This window comes from Heloderma suspectum, chromosome 3 (genome assembly GCF_057233095.1).
Source record: "Heloderma suspectum isolate Gila_16-S chromosome 3, 16-S_ref, whole genome shotgun sequence".
Lineage (NCBI taxonomy): Eukaryota > Metazoa > Chordata > Lepidosauria > Squamata > Helodermatidae > Heloderma > Heloderma suspectum.
The window spans coordinates 110,139,769-110,158,204 of NC_139460.1; the positions used below are offsets into that span (position 1 = coordinate 110,139,769).

The following is an 18,436-nucleotide window of genomic DNA, read 5'->3' on the forward strand; positions in this document are numbered from 1 at the left end:
GTGGTCATTAGTGGCCCATTCCAGTCCATTTCAGTTCACTTGTGAGTAGACATCATAAAAGGAACCTGGGCATGGGGAACGGCATTGCTGAATGATACAGCGGCATATTAAGGATTTTTCTGCATGGAGCCTTTCTGAGTGTGTGGTTGGGCCGGGGTTTGTGACCTGCGATTTTGCAACCCACAATCCACACCAGGCCCTTTTTATGTGGTGGCCATAGCAGGATTTTGCAGCTACACGAGGGGGGTAGGGGAATCCATGACAGGCTGTGTCCAGTTGTTGTTTCCCTGTCCCTCCCCTTCCTCCTCCCACAGTTTTGTAGCGCTCCCACAGTACTTTTTCTCCATTCTTGGCATGTACATCGGTGAGTGTACCATGCCTGCTCATGTGGCATTTTATTTTTTTTTAACCAGAAAAGTGGTATTTCAGAATTCCTTAATATAGAAATATGGATCACGCAGCTCTCCTGTGTCTACTAATTTCCTGCTTGTTTCCCAGCAAACATGGTTGCTAGAAAGGGGCCTACTGGTGGGCAGCTGAGAACAGGCTGAGCGGATTCCCCTCTCCCCGCTTTGTGAAAAGAAAGCCCCAGTGCCCCCATCACAAAGCAGCCTCACACAGTATTATTATTATTATTATTAATAATAATAATAATAATAATAATAATAATAATAATTGTTGCGTGAATCTGTTCTTCTGGTATACCACCAACATCCATATATATATATATATATATATATATATATATATGGATGTTTGTATATATATAAAAACTGACAAGGTTATGCAGGCACTGTCCTCCAGGAGTAAAGCAGAAAAGAAACAAATAATTCCATGGCTGCAAATGCCTTTTGAAGAACTTAGAGGAGATTGCACCAGTTTCCTTTTTAAAGGACTGAGCTGATTTCCCCTCCTGCTGGGTAGCACATCAATGCTATGTAAAAGGAAAGCCTTAGTGTCCCCCACCCCTGAATCATCACTACTGCAAAGCTGTCTCGTGCAATTTAAAACATTTTAATTTTTATTTATAGTCTTTGTGCAAGTCGGAACTTCTGAAGTACCACTAACATACTTGGAGAAAAAAAAGTGCATCAAAGCAAACTATAAAGTTAAGCAGGCAGTTTCAGTTCTGGTGATAAACACATTGTGTTCCAGGAGTAAAGATATACCCCCATATACCCCCAAATAATTAAGTGGCTGCTAATGTCATTTTGAAGAGCTTGAAGGAGCTGTAGAACGTGGCCTTACAACAGGAAATATATGGCAAGCAATCAAGAAAGGAGGCACGACTCCAACATTCATCCACCTTCCTCAGGGAAAGCTCCTCCCTCCCTGCTTCCATTCCACATTTTCCTGTCTACACCATCAGAGAAAATGCGCAACTATTCTGCTCTTTCCCCCCTTAATGGATTTTCCACCTTAAGCAAAAAAAGTCAGGAGAATTACAAAAGTGCGTGGTCTGGAACACCAACTTCCAGCTTATGGCAGAAAAGCAATACTTCAGCTGTGGTAAAGGGCTCTAGCGTGGAAGCACCCCAAGGCAGCTATTTTAGACATTGTGCTGTGCTGATACAAACCTATGTAAGATATAGCAGAGATGTTTTGAAAAGGGAAAGTCCCCAAAATGTCTAATCCTATCGAATAATTCTGAAATAGTTTATTAGTTTTAGAAAAGACAGTGTATATACATTTGCATCAGTGATAGTCCCAGATTAGCCACCATGCAGTTTCCATGCATACATTTTCTTAGAAAAAAATGGTTCTTGTGTTTTATTTCGACATTGTGTGCATACTACTTTTCTGATGGCACCTATTTTATTATTTATTTATTTATTTATTGCATTTATACCCCGCCTTTTTTCCTCTTGCAAGGAACCCAAGGCAGCTTACATTATCCTCCTCCTCTCCATTTTATCCTCACAACAACAACCCTGTGAGGTGGGTTGGGATGAGAGTCTGTGACTGGCCCAAAGTCACCCAGTGAGCTTCCATGGCCGAGTGGGGACTAGAACCCGGATCTTATTCTTCCAATCAAAACACCTTTCTTCTGTTCCACTGATCTTTTTAGAAAACGGTTGTAAATATATTGTGCAGTGCAGTCCTAGGCATGTTTATGCAGAGATAACTCCCATTGCATTCCATGGGGCTGTTCCTTAGTAAGTGTTCCTAAGAAGTTAAAACAAAATCTTAGCTGCTGTCTTTTCTCATTTTCCAGCTCATAAAAAAGTGTGTTAACAAAAACAGCGGACAACCCGTTTTATATCCTCTTGACTAGTGTATAGCGAAGTACATACAGTTCCTAAAGCACAGTGTTATAGGAAAATATATCTGCATCCTGCAGAGATAACATTGTTAAAGGAAATATACACATCAGCAATTTCAATTCTGGAGTAACTTTTGAGTGAACCAAAAGGTGACCCAATATGACAGTGGCCTTTCTCTTGAATGGGGCTTGTACTACTAGCATGATGATGATTAGTTTGCCTAATTATGATTTGATAACGAAGGGCAGTATATAAATATCTTAAATAAATAAATAAACACCAATGGTGTGTCCAGTGCTTTAAGAACATGAAATATTTCAGATTTGCAAAGTGTTCCTTGAATCAGCCTCTAATTAAAATTTCTATTATTATACCAGGGAACAAGTGTGAATCTTATGACAGCAGATTGTGTCTCTCCTCTCCATGAAGCCTGCTTAGGGGGGCATTCTGCTTGTGCCAGTGTTTTACTAAAACACGGGGCCCATGTAAGTATTGAAAAATGTCTAGGATTTTGGTGCAGGCCAGAAAAAGATGCAACTTGCTAGAGGGGGCTCTGACAGCTCAGGAAAGTGAGCCATGCCAAAAACTACCCCACCCCACTTTCTCAGCATCGCTGGCCAACCCAACAATGGGGGCAAAAAATCCTTCCTGACCTCCAACAAGGCAATCAGTTAGAATCCAAATTAGAATTAATGTTCTGGAAATGCATATGCTATCTGTGGTGTTTTAGCTAATTGGTAGCAGCAATTCTTTTTTAGAAAGAGGAGTGCCATGGGCTCAAGTCTCTCTGAAAGCCATGCCCTAGGGTCTTATGTGCATGAAAACAGAGGGCATCTCTACACCAGCCTAAAATCCTGCATTTAAAATGGGGCTTTCTGCTTCTGTTTTAAATGCAGGATCACAATGACCCCTTTTTCATGTGCTTCCTCCCCCGCTCCCCTTTCCCCCTCCTTCTCCCTGTATCTGAGTCTTCCATTGTCTTTCATTGATCTCACTCCTCTTCTTGTCGCTTTTAGTCTTTTCACGGAGGAAACTGAAGCGGAACATGATGGGGTAATTTGATGGCTCATTATCTGCGATCTATTTAAAAACGGAACAAAGGGCATTTAGTGCAGGAGACGCCTGGGATGATCACGGCGTCATGTAAAGAGCCCGCAAACTTCCGAGAGAGAGCCATCTCAATCGCAGGATAAAAGCTCTGTGTGACGGAGCCCAGAGTGATTAATTAGGAGTGAGCAAAGCGCATACTGATCATGCTCAGCAACACATTGTTAATTACATTCTCGGGGCTGAGCCTTAGCACTGAAAACAGGGCCAGGGTTCTACCTTGCCCTAAACATAAAACTAGGCTGGTGGGATACACTCATTTTTTTCATTAATCAAAACGTTACATTATTTATGCCAGTAAAATGACTGAGGTATGGTGGCTAATAAATATTTCATTGCATGGCTAGTGGCTTATATTAAAAAGTTCCACTGCTTTAAAAAAAACAACCCACCACGTTATAATGCTGGCTCTCCTCCTTTCAGGTAAACACAGCTGCTATAGACTGGAACACGCCTTTGTTCAATGCTTGTGTTAGTGGCAGTGCAGACTGCTTGAACCTGTTATTGCAACACGGAGCCAGCCCACATGCAGTCTGTGACCTGGCATCACCTATCCATGAAGCTGCTAAGAGAGGTAAATCTATCAGCAGGTGTGACTTCATTCCATGTTAATAAAAGAAACGAGAAAGTGACAGTTAATCTATAAATGTTGTATCCACTTTTTCTCTCTCAAAGCCCTTGAAATCTCTGCATGGGCTGTGTACAAATCCAAAAAGAGTGGTACGTTTATAGCATACGCCCTTTCTCTCTGCTTAAGGCTGGATACGATTATTAACATTTATCAGTTTGACTGCACTTCTCAGTCTACACAGGGCTTTATTGTTATCTGACCTATCCTTAGAACAGCCTTAGGGCCAACCTTTGAGCTTCCTTTCACGTGGAATTTGTGTCTATATTTTCTGCATCCCAGCCTAATGCTCTGGCCTGGTTTGGATGTAATTTGCTGGTCACGCAGGAAAAGGCTTTGTCCTGTATTGCTCCCAAACTCTGCAACACACTCCCCATGGACTTGCAAGTAGTCCCCACTCTCTCTCCATTCAGGAATGGGGTCAAGTCGCATCTTTTTAGTTTGGCTTTTGAAATTGTTAGGTTTTTTTTTAATGTTGCTTTGCTCTGGTTTTATTTAACTATGGGTTTTGTGTTCTGAGCTTTTTTTGTAACCTGTCTTGGTTGGTCCCAGAAAAGTGGTAGAGAAGTACAATCCACTAATCAATGAATGAAATACTAAACTACAAGAAATAACCTAATCTTCCCTGGGCTTGTGTGCTTCTCCCGCCCCGCTCATCAACCAGTGTAGCCACAAGTAGCAGTTTGGAAGTGTTTGCTTCTGTTTTTGACTATGTGCAGCTTGCTGTGTCGTGTGAACTGGGACAAACTGTAGTTAATTTTAACTATAGTTAGTGGAAACAAGCCAACTTTAAACTATAGTTTATGAATATGGCTTATTTTCACAAACCTAGTTAAGTTTAATCACAGTTTAGTGTTTGAATGACATGCTAAACTATGGTTAATTTAAAATGGAAGTGGAATCTTCCAACCTTCTCCTTATGGCCAAGCTGGAGAAGTTGAAGGGAGGAGCATGCAAAGCAGGGGGAAGACTAGGTTTGTTTTCATAATGCTAAACTAGGTTTTAGTGTTATAGCCAATTGCAGCCTCTATCACACTAGCTTTTTAAGAGAACAATCCCAGTCTGTTGTATACAGGGAAGCTTAGGAAAGAAAATAATGGTGGAAAACAATGTTGATATAAAATTCATTGTACAGAAACAACTCTCCTCTGTCCCACAAAATTAATTCGTTAAGGTCGGGAAGACAAATAATTCCAAATGCTAGAGAGGAAAGGGGGTGAAACTGAAGTCATTTAAAAAGTGGTCTTTACCACCTTGCTGTTGTTGAGTTTCTGAGTATTTGATTAAAAATCAAATATTTTCTTTTACATTTATCAAAACTTGATATATTTACATTTTATTGAATATGCACCTAATTCATATGTCAGTCTAATGGAAGGTTTGCCTAGCTATTGGTTTCACCTGAAAGGTTTCCTGTTTTTTTGTAGAATAAAAATTTGTCTCTGTACCTTTCTATAGACGTTGTGTGTGCGCGCTGTGCACATTCTCGTGGTAAATATTTTACTCTAATGTTAACTCAGGAAAAAAAGTGTGCCATTGCTTAGCATTTGTGTGGGTTTGAATTTGATTTTTAACTGTCTGTAATCCTTTAAAGGTCATACCAAGTGTGTGGAATCCCTTGTATCCCATGGAGTCGATATTGATCACAACATAAAGCATCTTGGTACTCCACTCTATGTCGCATGCGAAAACCAACAAGTGGACTGCGCCAAAAAATTACTCGAGTCAGGTAATTTAAAAAAGTTATATCCTATATTCGAATAGTGAACTCATTCTCTGCGTATGGATCCTTATGTAGCCAAAAGGGAAGTATCAGCAGGCTTGGGGAAACCCCAAGGTTGCCAAGTACAAAAATTCTTTAGGGGACCCCCCCCCCACAGCCCAATTACGACTGAGCATGCTCAGTTATCCTGAAAGAAGGCATAGCTAGCTGCCTAAAATGCAAAACGGGAGTGCTCCACACTGCAACATTTTGTTGCAGGCCTCACTTCTTTATGTGTTGTGAATACTGTCTGCCAGCACAGCATTCTGGTGCTCGTACACCTCAGTCTTGAAACGTCTGACCAGTGGAGGCTGATGGCTCCGATGTCAGTGGGGTGGTGAATCTGCTCCGGGTTTCAGTCAGAAGCTTGGCACCTTGGATAGCTTCTTTACAGTTCTGACTGGTTCTGACTAAAACCCGAAGCAGGTTTACTACTCCACTGTCATTGGAGCCACCAGCCGCCACTGCATTTGACCGTTCATGTAGCACTGGGGGTGACAAAGGAACCTTGCTACTAGTGGCTTTCAAAATTGGGGCTCAAGGCCAGATGATTTCATCTGCCTCCCCAGCAACCCTACTAAATTTATTTCATAGAAGGCACTCCAGACACTATTTTCTCATGGATTTCTGTAGGCCATGTTGAAATCAGTCCTTCCCTTGCTTGCAGTATGCGGACAAATAATACCACAAAGGGAAATACAGTGTTGAAAGCATTCCACATGAAGAATTTGTAATGTATTAACAGATCTTTATGTATTCACTCGCACCACAGCCATTGGAATTAATAAGGTTATCTTTTAACAAGTTGGATTTACCATAACATGGTTATCTTCACTCAGAGGTGGCCATGGCCTACACAGATATAGCACCACCACCAATACTCGTACGTCCATTCTCAGTCCTGGCTACTCAATCTGTCCCTCCCCTTGACATAATTTATAGTAGGATATACTACTACTCATGCTGGTTAGACTAGAATTACACATTTTCTTAAATCTACTAGCTCGCTTGCCTTATAGTGAAATAACCGGTACTTTCTTAAGAGCGATGAGAAATTCTGAGAAATCCTTGTAAAGGAGATGGGTTGGGCACACTTGCCAAACTCAGAGGGTCATACCTAATTAAACCCCAGTGAGTACCTCAGTTTAGCTGGGTCCCTAAACTGTACCATGGTTTGCACACAAGTTCCACTGTGGTGTGTGCTCTTCTGCCAGCTCAGGACTAAACTACACTCTACATTAAATAAAGATCCCCACCTTTTTCTTTTCTTTATTACCTCAAAGTAAGCATGTGGGACTACCACGCTGGAGGAGGTTTAAATCTTCCCACCCAGCTACTTCCCTGCTTAAATTCACCCCCATGTGTCTGGTGGTCCCAGTCTGGATCAGGACACCCCCATGCCTACTCTGAAGTAACACACCCTCCCCCCGGTGAGGATCAATTGCACACAATGACCCAGTTCGCACGTAATTAGCCCACGATTTGCTGGGGTTGCATGCCACAGCCTAATCAGAGGTTGCTCTGTGATGTGTGAACCCAGACACTATGGGCTGATCATGAGTTAAACTACCCAAAACTAACCTACAACTAGTTCGCCCATCATGGAGCAACCTCCGTTCAAGCTGATCTGAGGTTGTATATTCAAAATAGCGGCAGCACATATCAGGAATGCACTGCAGCAAATCATAGGTTAATTAATCCACAATAATTAATCCAGTTTTACGTGTGACTGGGGCCTACATATTTAATGTAATTTAGCCCACAGAGATCCACCTAAGAAAATGTACATCAGGTAGCAGATTTTTGTTGGTTTTTTTCTAGATTCTCATCTTATCTGAATGCAGACTATTGCTTAAAACCACACTGCTTTGGGGACATTTATTGTACAAACTTAAACCAATTAGAAGCTAGTTTGAAAATAATTTAACTGTCATGGCTTCTTCCAAAGAGTCATGGAAACTGTACTGCATAAGGGTGCTGAGAATTCTTTGTTAGTCTCCTTTCACACAAGTTCAGTTTCCAAAATACCTTGGCTGCGAGTCTAAGTACATAAACAGGCTTGAAGCCATTTTAAATGTAAATGAAAATAGTTAATGTCTATATTCAGGAAGAGATTGTAGGTGCTTCCAGATGAGGCTTTTATTGTGCTATCGCCTTTCTTCATTCACAGAATTTTATTGGCAGGAGTGTGGAAGGGAAGACATCATTGTCTTCCGCTCATAACCTTCCTGTGTTTTCCCACTGCTTCTTCTATCTTTTTCATTACTGTGGAAAAAACATTAAGGAGGAAAAAAACTGAATTGCTGCACGATCCCTTCTATCAGTAGTGCTAGGAGCCCTCTGGAAGCACCCTGCATGATTCTGAAATAACCCTTAAACTGACACAGATCGTTCAAGTAGGCAAGAGCTAACAAAGGGAACGGGGAAAGTCCAGCTCATGTTTGTTTTAACTATTCTGTATTTTTTGTTTCAGGAGCAAGTGCAAATAGTGGGAAAGGCCTGGATTCCCCTCTCCACATGGCCGCTCAAACATCCAATGCTGACATGGTGCATTTGCTCATTGACTTTGGAGCAAACACTAGGGCCTTGAATGCTGAGGGCAAAAAGCCAACAGAGCTGGCTCCACCAAACAGCAGACTAGAGCAGATATTTCTGCAGAGAGAAGGTGCCCGTTAACCTTTGTTCCATTCAAAATCAAAGTGTGTAAAGAATCCGAAGCAAACTTTGAAAGGACTTGTTGTTAGCTCTGCCAGTGCCCGTGTTTGTTATTATGAGCTAAAATAAGCCCCCTTGCAAATATCTCCTCTTAGCTATGACCCCTGATGCTACGGTGTGGGGCTGAAGTTATAACAGACCATGGGAGTACACACAGAGGCTGATACACATCCAAGCACGTCTGTGTGGGATCCGGATCTCAGAAGGAAGTGGAACTCTGTGTTCTAACTCTGAAGCCCTGATTATTAATATAGTTACTATCCGTACACATATTTATAGATTTTGTAACATGACATAGATATGGGTTCAGTGGGGAAGTGCTAAGCAGAAGAAAAACGTCTTGTACCTCCAGCGAATATACATCCTCATATGTCTAAAGCACACGGGAATGTTTTTCTGGATGTATACCCATTGTGAAACTGTGGCTGGTAGTGGGTTCCCAGATGGTATACAGTTCTTCCCAACAAATGTACACCCAGACATGAAGGATGTTCACATATGATGGTGTACACAGTGTATATGGCATATATGAGAGTTGTTTTGTTTTGTTTTTGTGCAGTAGTTTACACGTCATATATGAAGCATCCCACAGATTTGTTATAAACGTCTGTTATGTGACAATAGATTATTTTACCCAGTATTGTTATATCAGTGCGGTATCATTTAATACCAAAAGCATAAATAAATATGATATATAGCCTACCTCTTGCTATCTGTATATTGTTATTATACTCTTGTGAAATGCTTTGCGGGCCATAAACGCAGATCTCACCGACAAAGGGATTTTAAAAGCTCCATTAACCATCCTTTATTATAAAGTTTTGTAAGATATTTAAGTTCATCTCACAGTTTGCCTATATATATATATATATATATATATATAACGTCTGAACAGGGAAAAATGGTGCTTATGAATGCCTGTGCTCAGTTCAGTTCAGCTGTAATCAGATTTTGGCCTTCAGCGTGGCAGTTCTGATTTTTCTATTGCACTATGCACCACACATTCAAGTAAACCCTTACAAGTAAAACATCTACTACTGTTATTTTCCATATAGGATCTTGGGCATGGGTTGTCCTTCATCTGGGGTGTCAGAAACTGCAACAATTGGATACTGGATGAAGTGGAGTTGCACTTTTGGGGCAGCATCCAATCCTGCCAGTGCTAAACATGTTGCACTAGTGGGAATGACCACTAGCGCAAAGGGAAGCTAGCGCTTGCTAGCACAACCCAGGACACTCACTGAAACTACTGTTTCTGGAACAACAGATGTCGGCAGAGCTCCTTTCCACGAGCTCTGCGGACTTGTCCCATTCCAGAAGCAGTAGTTTCAGCTAGATTCCCATTGCGCTAGCAGCATTCCTGCAGCTGTAGTGTTGGATGGTGCCCATAGTTACTGGGATGATGTATGCTAAAGAATTTGAACTCTTGAAAAATGAGATATAAATAAGGATGATGAAGATTTCTTTCAAATTTCGTTTGGAAGATTTGGGATGCATGCTGTCCTCACACTCAGGGCCTATATAATATTTGAAGCTGGGAAGGGAATTTCCCCCATTCATGCGGGTTAGTGCCTCCAGAGGAGAATTTGGCCTTCCCTGTAGCATGTGGCCCATTTACATCAGTCGTCTTAAGTTTTCACTGTCATGCCCGTGCTCTCTGCTTGAAGCCCGTTGCAGTATGGATGGTGCGCGTGTTGTTCTGTGTGGGGTGGGGTGTGTTGGACAGGCTCTGTCTTGCCATTAGGAATGGGCTAGTTGTCCTTTTGCTCCCGCCTACTTTCTATCAGAGGGGAGAAACAGCAACTTCTGATACAAATGAGAGGTAAATCCTTCTTTGGTGGCAAAATTGTAGTTTTTGTTTTTTCAGAGTAAATTTCCATTTCGCAATAGCTTTCATAATTCAGTTATCATTGTTTTTGTTTCCCCCCACTTTTGTGCCATGCAATCATCCTGATGTTGACCTTCAGCAATATATCTAGACTGGGATGGCTGAACACAAGAATTTCCAGGCTTGGTGTGTCTTGAAGGTTTCAGAGGCAATGGGAGAGCTGAGAACTCAAAACTGTTTTGTTTAAATGTCGCTCCTCTGGTTTGCAGAAAATAAAAGCTGACCTTGTTATGCAGCAGTTTGAGTCCTGTGGAAAACTGATACTAAGTCAATAATTTCTTGCTTATTTCTTTGATATTTTCCCCTTCAGGGCCCTTCTCCTTGATGCAGTTATGCCGCCTAAGCATACGGAGGTACTTGGGATCAAAACACCAACTGAGAATAAGTGAACTTCTGTTACCAGATGAGCTGAAACGGTTTCTTCTATACCTTTAAATGTTTTGTATTCGCAGCTGGATTATTAAAGTGTTCTTATCCATGTATATTTGTATAGTTTACAATACAAACACCAGGGCAGGGGTTCCGTGAGTCCAGTCTCCTAGAATTATAGGACTGTGTATTCTTTTTCTTTACAGAGTGCTGCTCCACAGAATTCCTGTGGGTGACAGTAGGAGGCCCTTGAAGTTGCTCAGCTTGATCTTGAGACAGAGAACTACATCGGGGCAGGGCATCCAAAGTAGAAAGCGACTGATTGGTGACATCATTTATCCTCACATAGGGCTTCTCCACTCCAGGCTTTTTATCCTGCAACTTTACCGGGGCTTCTGTTTCTGGATTCTATGTGGGGTTAAGATCAGTTCCTTACATGGTCTGACATGGGCTTTTCCCCCAGAACTTCCTTCGTCTGCAAGTTCTACATGTTTCATTATACAGCCACTAGATGGCGCTGTGGTATAGTGGAACTGTGCAATTTCACACAGTCATTAAAGCAGAATGACATTTATTGCTGCATTATCCCTGATCTTTTAAAAACTGGGATAAGGTCAGAAAGCACAGGAGATGCCCTGGAGGTTGACAAAGTTCTGTAAAGGACCCACAAACTTCCATGAGTGACCAATCACGAGCGTGCAATAAAAGCCTTGTGTAGAAATGCTCATAGACTGGATAAATGTTCTGGTAATGATAAAGTGGTACAATTTCTAGATAACCCTAAATGACTTCGCCCTAGAACATTTGATCATGGAACCGACCAGGAGGAGCCAGCTCTGCTTAATTCTATATGTTGCCTAGAACCTAGTGTGAGATGTGTTGTTGAACAGATTAGAAACAGTGGCCACAGTGCTATCAGATGTATTTTATATGAAAGTGAGAAATTGCCAAGGTAGCTTAGCATGATCACATTTGACTTCAGAAGAGGAAACCCCTCTAAAATGAGGGGGCTGCTATAAAGGAAATGGAGAATCAAGAGGGCCAAATCTCTCCAGAAAGCTTGGGGGTTACTATTTACTAATGGTAACACAATCACAAGAACAGAAGCTCAGTTAGAATGTATTCCACAGAACAGGAAAAGGTGTGTGTGTGTGTGTGTAATGTAAAATAAATATAAGCTGTGTAAATATATATAGCGCTGAGCATATCTCTAAACAGTTTACAAGACAATTAAATACATTAAAATACATTATGATATACATTAAAGTACATAATTGCTAAAACATTTATTTAAAACATTAATAAAACATTAAAGCCAACTAAAACAAATACAGCACCATAATTACAAACAGACGGGGCAGCACACTCAGGGACTGCCTGGATAAAGAAATTGGTCGTTAATTGGCACCTAAGGCATGCTAGAGTTGGCACCTCCCAAATACCAGGGTTGAGGTCATTCCACTGGGTGGGTGCCTCCTCAGAGAGGGCCCGCTTCCTAGTTGCTGTGTGAGATGGCAAATTGCAGGCCATGGCACAACCAGCAAGGCCTCCTCCAATGATCTTAAGTACAATACAGTACAGGTCTGTATTGGGGAAGGCAGTCTGCTGGGTGCCACCAAGTCCAAGTGGCCACCAACCTGGTTAACGAACATTATCACAGAAGCTATTATGTTCTGGTCTCATGTTGGAGCCTTCAAGGCTTGGCGCCAGGGCAGGCCTGATGTTGCAGCACCCAGGAGAGCACCTGGCGAGCAACTTGGTCAGGCAAGATCTGAGACCAGATTGAAGACTTTTATGCTTCAGTCCAGAAGCCCCTTCTCACTCAGACTCTACCCCTTCGAAGGACAGGCCTCTGGCCTGGAGCCTAGCCTAGCATGCCTCCATTTCTCTAAGCAGGTGGATCAAGGGGATCCAGTAGACATTGTTTACTTGGGCTTTCACAAGGCTTTTGACAAAGTCCTTCAGCAGTCATGGGATAAGAGGAGAGTTCCTCTGGTGGATTGCTTACTGCTTCAAGAACTGAAAGCAGAGAGTAGGGATAGACAGCTCTTGCAATGCAGGGATGTAATCAGCATGGTCTCCCAAGCATCTGTATTGGGACTGGTCCTTTTTAACTTGTTCATAAATTATCTGAAGTCGGGTAAACAGTGAGGTGGCCAGGTTTGCTGATGATACAAAGTGGGATAATGAAGAGCTCCCACTCTGTTTGAAAAGGACATTGAAGAGGATTGCCGGATTGCGGGAATGTGGTTTAATGTAAACTGAAAATGTGGTTTAATGCAAGCAAGTGTAAAGTGAAGGATGTTGTGGCAAAGAATCCCAACTTCACATATCTGAGCTGGTAGTGCCTGACAAGGAAAGAGATCTTGGAGCTTGGTGGATAGCTCCATGAAAATGTCAGCTCAGTGTGCAGCTGGCAGCTGCTGTGAAAAAGGCAAGATCCATGTTGGAGATCATTAGGAAAGGAATTGAAAATAAATGTGCCAATATCATAAAGTCTTTATTCAAATCTCTGGTGCAAGCACACTTCAAATGCACTTCAGAAATATAATTCTGGTTGCTGCACCTCAAAAGGATTATTCTAGAGCTCTATAAAGGTGCAGGGAAGGGCAGCCAAAATAATCAAGGGGCCAGAGCAACTCCCATATGAGGAATGGTTACACTGTTTGCTTCTCTTTAGCTTAGAAAAAGAGTGGTGGTGGGGATAAGAGTTGTATTAAATTATGCATCGTGTATAGAAAGTGGATAAGGAATAGTTCTTATAATACTATGAACTGGGGTCATCCAATGAAGCTAAATGCTGGGAGATTCAGGAAAGACAAAAGGAAGTACTTCACACAGTGCATAATTTAACTGGAATTCACTACCCCAAGCTGTAGTGATGGCTGCCAGCTTGGATGGCTTTAAAAGGGAATTGGGCAAATTCATAGAAGATAAGGCTATGAATGGTTACTATTCATGGTGGTTATCTATTACCTCCAGTATGCCAGTTGTTGGGGAAAATGAGCTGGAGGATGTTGCTGGGCACATATCCTGCTCGTGGACTTCCCACAGGCATCTCTTTGACTACTATGAGAACAAAATGCTGAATTGGATAGGCTGTTGATCTGATCCAGCATGGTTCTTCTTTTTCTTATGTACAAGCCTAGTTATTACAGGAAACTCTTATGAGTCCCCTGGACTGCAAGGAGGTCAAATCAGTCCATCTTAAAGGAAATCAACCCTAAGTGCTCTTTGGAAGGACAGATACTGAAGCTGAAGCTCAAATATTTTGGCCACCTAATGCGAAGAGAAAACTCTCTGGAAAAGACCCTGATGCTGGGAAAAACTGAAGGCAAAAGGAGAAGGGGACGGCAGAGGATGAGATGGCTAGACAGCATCACTGATGCAATGAATATGGACTTGAGCACGCTCCAGGAGAGAGCGCAGGACAGGAAGGCCTGGCATGCTATGGTCCATGGGGTCACGAAGAGTCGGACACGACTGAACGACTGAACAACAACAACAACAAAAGTTATTACAGGAGTTTTAGAAAGAAATAAAAAATAGAGATCACGGAAGGCCATTTCAAATCCACATGGCTGGGTTTTTTTTGTGTGGTATGTTGCTTTTCAGTGTGCTATTGGAAAGGATCTCCCATGCACCCCCCAAAAAACCCTCCCAAACCCCAGCTATTGGAGAGGTGTTTCTGTATGAGGCAGGGAGCTGAGCACCCCCCCCCCCACACACACACAAGCCACACTTATGTTCTTATTGCCAGTTCTCAGGTATTGGTTTTACCTCTTTGGATGCCGAAAGGTTCCCTGCTTTGTAAGTCCTGTGCAGAAAACATCCAGCCAAATTTCTCTAACAGTAACAAGCAGCACTATAGCCAATTCTTTTGCAGCAAGTCTAGCCACATTCTGTTCTGTTTTGTGCCAGCTGGCGATTATGTGAGGCAATACTGTATAATGGCCAAAATGTGCTGGTGCCCTGATTTCAGAGATTGTGCAGAAAGGTGCTTTGATAGTACCAAATAACAAGAGAGAGAGAGAGAGAGAGAGAGAGAGAGAGATTTAAACTGACCTTCTTGTGTTCACCAGCAGATGGGGCTGTTGTCCATCCAATAATAAAATATGTTGTTTCCAGAAATTTCTATTTATTCACAATCCTACTCTAATGCCAGCTCCATTTTCTATCTTTTGATCTGGATTGGAGTCCCTCTGTTAGGATCACTATGCCAGTACACAGAAGGCTCCAGCCACATATATTCTCATTTAATGTTTATCTATGACATTTTGAGGAAACAATGCTTGTTTGCACCATATTTGGAAACATCTCAGCTTTGTCTTTCAGATGAGACTATATGCATCAAACTGGCAGGGTGGCGAGTGAAACGATGTGAACGGGTGCTGTAATTGATGTTGCCCAGTGTGGTGTGGCATCTCACTGAGCAATCATTACATAGGAAACAGATGAAGGGCGTTTAATTCTCTAAGCAACAATTGTACATGGTATCTATTGACTGGATCCTTTTCCAGTGGCATTACAAAGTCATGAAGGGAAATCCTTTAATGGCAAGAGAACTGCCATGTTGTTAGGAACGGGTCATGCAAATGTGCATATGAATGAGTTTTCTGAAGGTTTCAAGGTGCACTCTTTATCGACAGATAGTCAAGGGCTAATTTGCACTATCAATTTGGGGGCTTCTTTTGCACCTGTAATTACTATTTTTGTCACTGCAGATGGAACATCAAATGGGTCACCTGATCATTCCATTGTGGGGCCCAGTCCAGATTTAATGCTACCTGGAAATGCTGCGAACAAATTATTTGCAATACTGAATTGGAAGATTGGCTGGAGTGCTCAGACAATAGCTTCGCCATTTCAGTTTTCCTTCTGTGGTGGCAATGGGGAGGAGGCAAAGGAGAAGAAGAAATATATCCGCAGATATAAAAGAAAAAGCGTGCAACTGTTGACAGCGCTGTGCTGAGGAAGCAAGAGAATATTAGTGCAGCGTTTCTGTTTCATATTCTCTTCTGAAATAGGAAGAGACTGAGATGTTTCCTTCATTTTTAAGACAATTGCTTTATAAATAGGTTGACCATACTTCCTTGAGACAAAAACGGGATATTGGGATGACAAAAACGGGATGGGTTTTTGCATTGCAAGCATAGACTTTAAGCTTTAAAAAATAAGACTTAACAATGGTATGAGTAGAATGTGGGACTCCGATTGTAGTAAGCAGCGAGAACGCATTCGCTCTGTCTCTTACTAGCGATGTTCTCTCTCTGGGCAAGAAGCCTGGCCCTACAATATATAAAGGAAACTGAACTAAGGTCAAAAAAATAATAATAAAACCACAATATAACAAAACAACTGCAGCTCCCTTTGTGGTCTCTTGGGCTATAAGAGACCTAAAAAACAACCTAAACTCACTGCAAAAGAACATGGAAAGGGGCGCAAATGAATGACACTAATTTATTGCATATACACAAAAACACACACTCATAAATATACATATATAAAATACTTATAAAATATAACACGAGCAGTAAACAAATCTGTATGGCATACCGCACTGAACACTCTAATGCAGGACTGCAGTGGCCAGACTGCAAAAAATCATAAACATACACCAAAAAGAAAAAAAAAAAAAGGAATGAACACCCCGGCTGCTATCACAAGCTGGTATATGCTAATGTCCCACCAGAGAGTTCCGCTGTAATAAAAAAATAGCTAACAGCCTGTTGAACCGAAATATGAATCTGAAAAGTCCGAATCAAACTGAATGTAGGGCAGAAAGAATCTCTATGGGCGGAATGATGGTAGAAATAACAGTAAGACTCACCCTCTTGGCTCCCACACGCTGAATGGGGCTTAGCGACCGCCTCTTGAATTCCCCGCCACTGCCGACAAGCAAGGGTGCGGCATCTGATCGTCGCCAGCTCAAGAAGCCTGGCCCTGACTGGATAAAGCAAATGGAACTTCCTCTTCCGTCACACTATTAGTTTTACTGCACGCATTGATTAGCATAGAGCCTTATGATAAATATGTTCAGTTTTTTACAAAAAATTAAAAATGGGACAAAATTGACGTATTAAAAGGACGGGGCAGTTGGGAAATATGAAAAAAACGGTACTGTCCCATTTAAAACGGTGCGTATGGTCAGCCTATTTATAAGTAAATAAATCAGATTGCTGCACAGGCTCCACATGTGATGTGTGCACAGCTAACATTATGAATGTCACAAGTTGCAAAAGCAGCAGATGTTCGAGGCATCCCTGGCCAGAAAGCACAACTGGGTTATGAGCCTGGCTCTCCTGTGTTATGCTGCCACTTGCTTCTCAGCTCCGTGGACCAGTGGCAAAACCACCCCAAGGTACACAGGAGCAGTGTATGTACTGTAGTGCGCTTTAGAATTGTGCTACCTCATTCTGGACATGACTTATGGAACACTTGCCAAAATACATTGGACATCGCTGTTCAAGATGCCCCAAGTAATGTATTCCAGAGATCACAGGGGTTATCAAAAAGGAAAACCACCTCAAAAAACTTTTCAGAAAATGAATTCAGCATAGGGAACATGACTTAACAAATTGGAAGCAGGCTTTGGGGTTCTCCCATAGGAAGTTTATGGTTTGGTTAAGTTGGACTACACATCTGCTTTTCTCTCTGTACTCTACCCTCAATCAGAGTCTATGGCAAGAGGAGCATACAGGATATCCATGCATAAAAGAGAGTTTTCTGAGGCTTCTGGAGGGGAAGAAGCAAGCCAGGAGAGACTTCCTCTAGAAACACATGGAGTAGCAGGAAAGAAAGTGATGGAGAAGAGCGGTCAGAGACAAAGAAGAGCAGGGATGTGGCACAAAGAGAACAAGGAAGAGCCTTCATGGGTGAGAGAAAAGAGAAAGTGTTGCCAGAAGTAGGACAGACTTTCCCAACTCAGTGCTCTCCAAATGTGTTGGAGTACAACTCCTATCATCCCCAGTCAACATGGCCAAATGGCCACCAGGTTGGGGAAAGCTGAAGCAGGGTCGTAGAAAGGAGGTCATCAGAAATGTATGGGCATTGATTCCTAAATGGCAGGTTATGAAATCTTGTAGAATACTAGATTTTTGGTAGATGTTCAGATGGCTGAAAGCACAACGAGTTCTATGTTGGAAAGTCTGATGTGACTTACAGCAGGGCTGCCTTATACGAAGAAAGCACAGTAATACAGCATTTAATACTAGAGGGAATTAGCACAGGCTAGAACCAGTTTAGAAGAAGTTCACATCACTTACTTTATTAGTGTTTTTATTCACACTGTCGAAGAAAGCTAACACTGTTTGACTACAAGCACCCCCTAAAGCTGGGTGTGTGAATGTAAGTATACGAAGGCATGAGATATGGTTTCTTGCTTCCCTCAGAGCGAGAGCGCATGTTGTTTGTTGCTAGGGATGGTGGAGAAATCCGCCACAGACTCCAATGAGGCTGGATTCTTTAGAATCCTGCCCCCTGGAGTCCATGGCAGAACGGAGTACCCCTCGCGCCACCCCCCAAAATCCCCCCGGGACAGATCCTACCTGCTGCTGGCTGGTCCGGGTCCTTCCACTGCTGCCATCCATCCGCTGCCCCAGACTGCAGCCCGCAAATGGCGTCCGGCGTAGGGGACGCCATTTGCGTCCCTGCTCTTTTCATGATAGGCTACGTAAATATTTACGTAGCCTATCATGAAAAGA

The 18,436-nt window shown here is 42.2% G+C and overlaps 1 protein-coding gene across 1 annotated transcript in view; it reads left to right on the forward strand.

The window, feature by feature from the left end:
- The window catches only part of ASB9 (ankyrin repeat and SOCS box containing 9), a 29,162-nt gene extending 17,245 nt beyond the window's left edge, over positions 1 to 11,917 (forward strand). Inside the window, exons 4-8 of the mRNA XM_084844150.1 lie at positions 2,642 to 2,749; positions 3,795 to 3,945; positions 5,594 to 5,728; positions 8,235 to 8,426; positions 10,675 to 11,917. Of these exons, the coding sequence (XP_084700276.1) occupies positions 2,642 to 2,749; positions 3,795 to 3,945; positions 5,594 to 5,728; positions 8,235 to 8,426; positions 10,675 to 10,799 (711 nt within the window). The 3' untranslated portion in view covers positions 10,800 to 11,917. The remainder of the gene's footprint in view (positions 1 to 2,641; positions 2,750 to 3,794; positions 3,946 to 5,593; positions 5,729 to 8,234; positions 8,427 to 10,674) is intronic.
- The last annotated feature ends 6,519 nt before the right edge of the window (positions 11,918 to 18,436 follow it).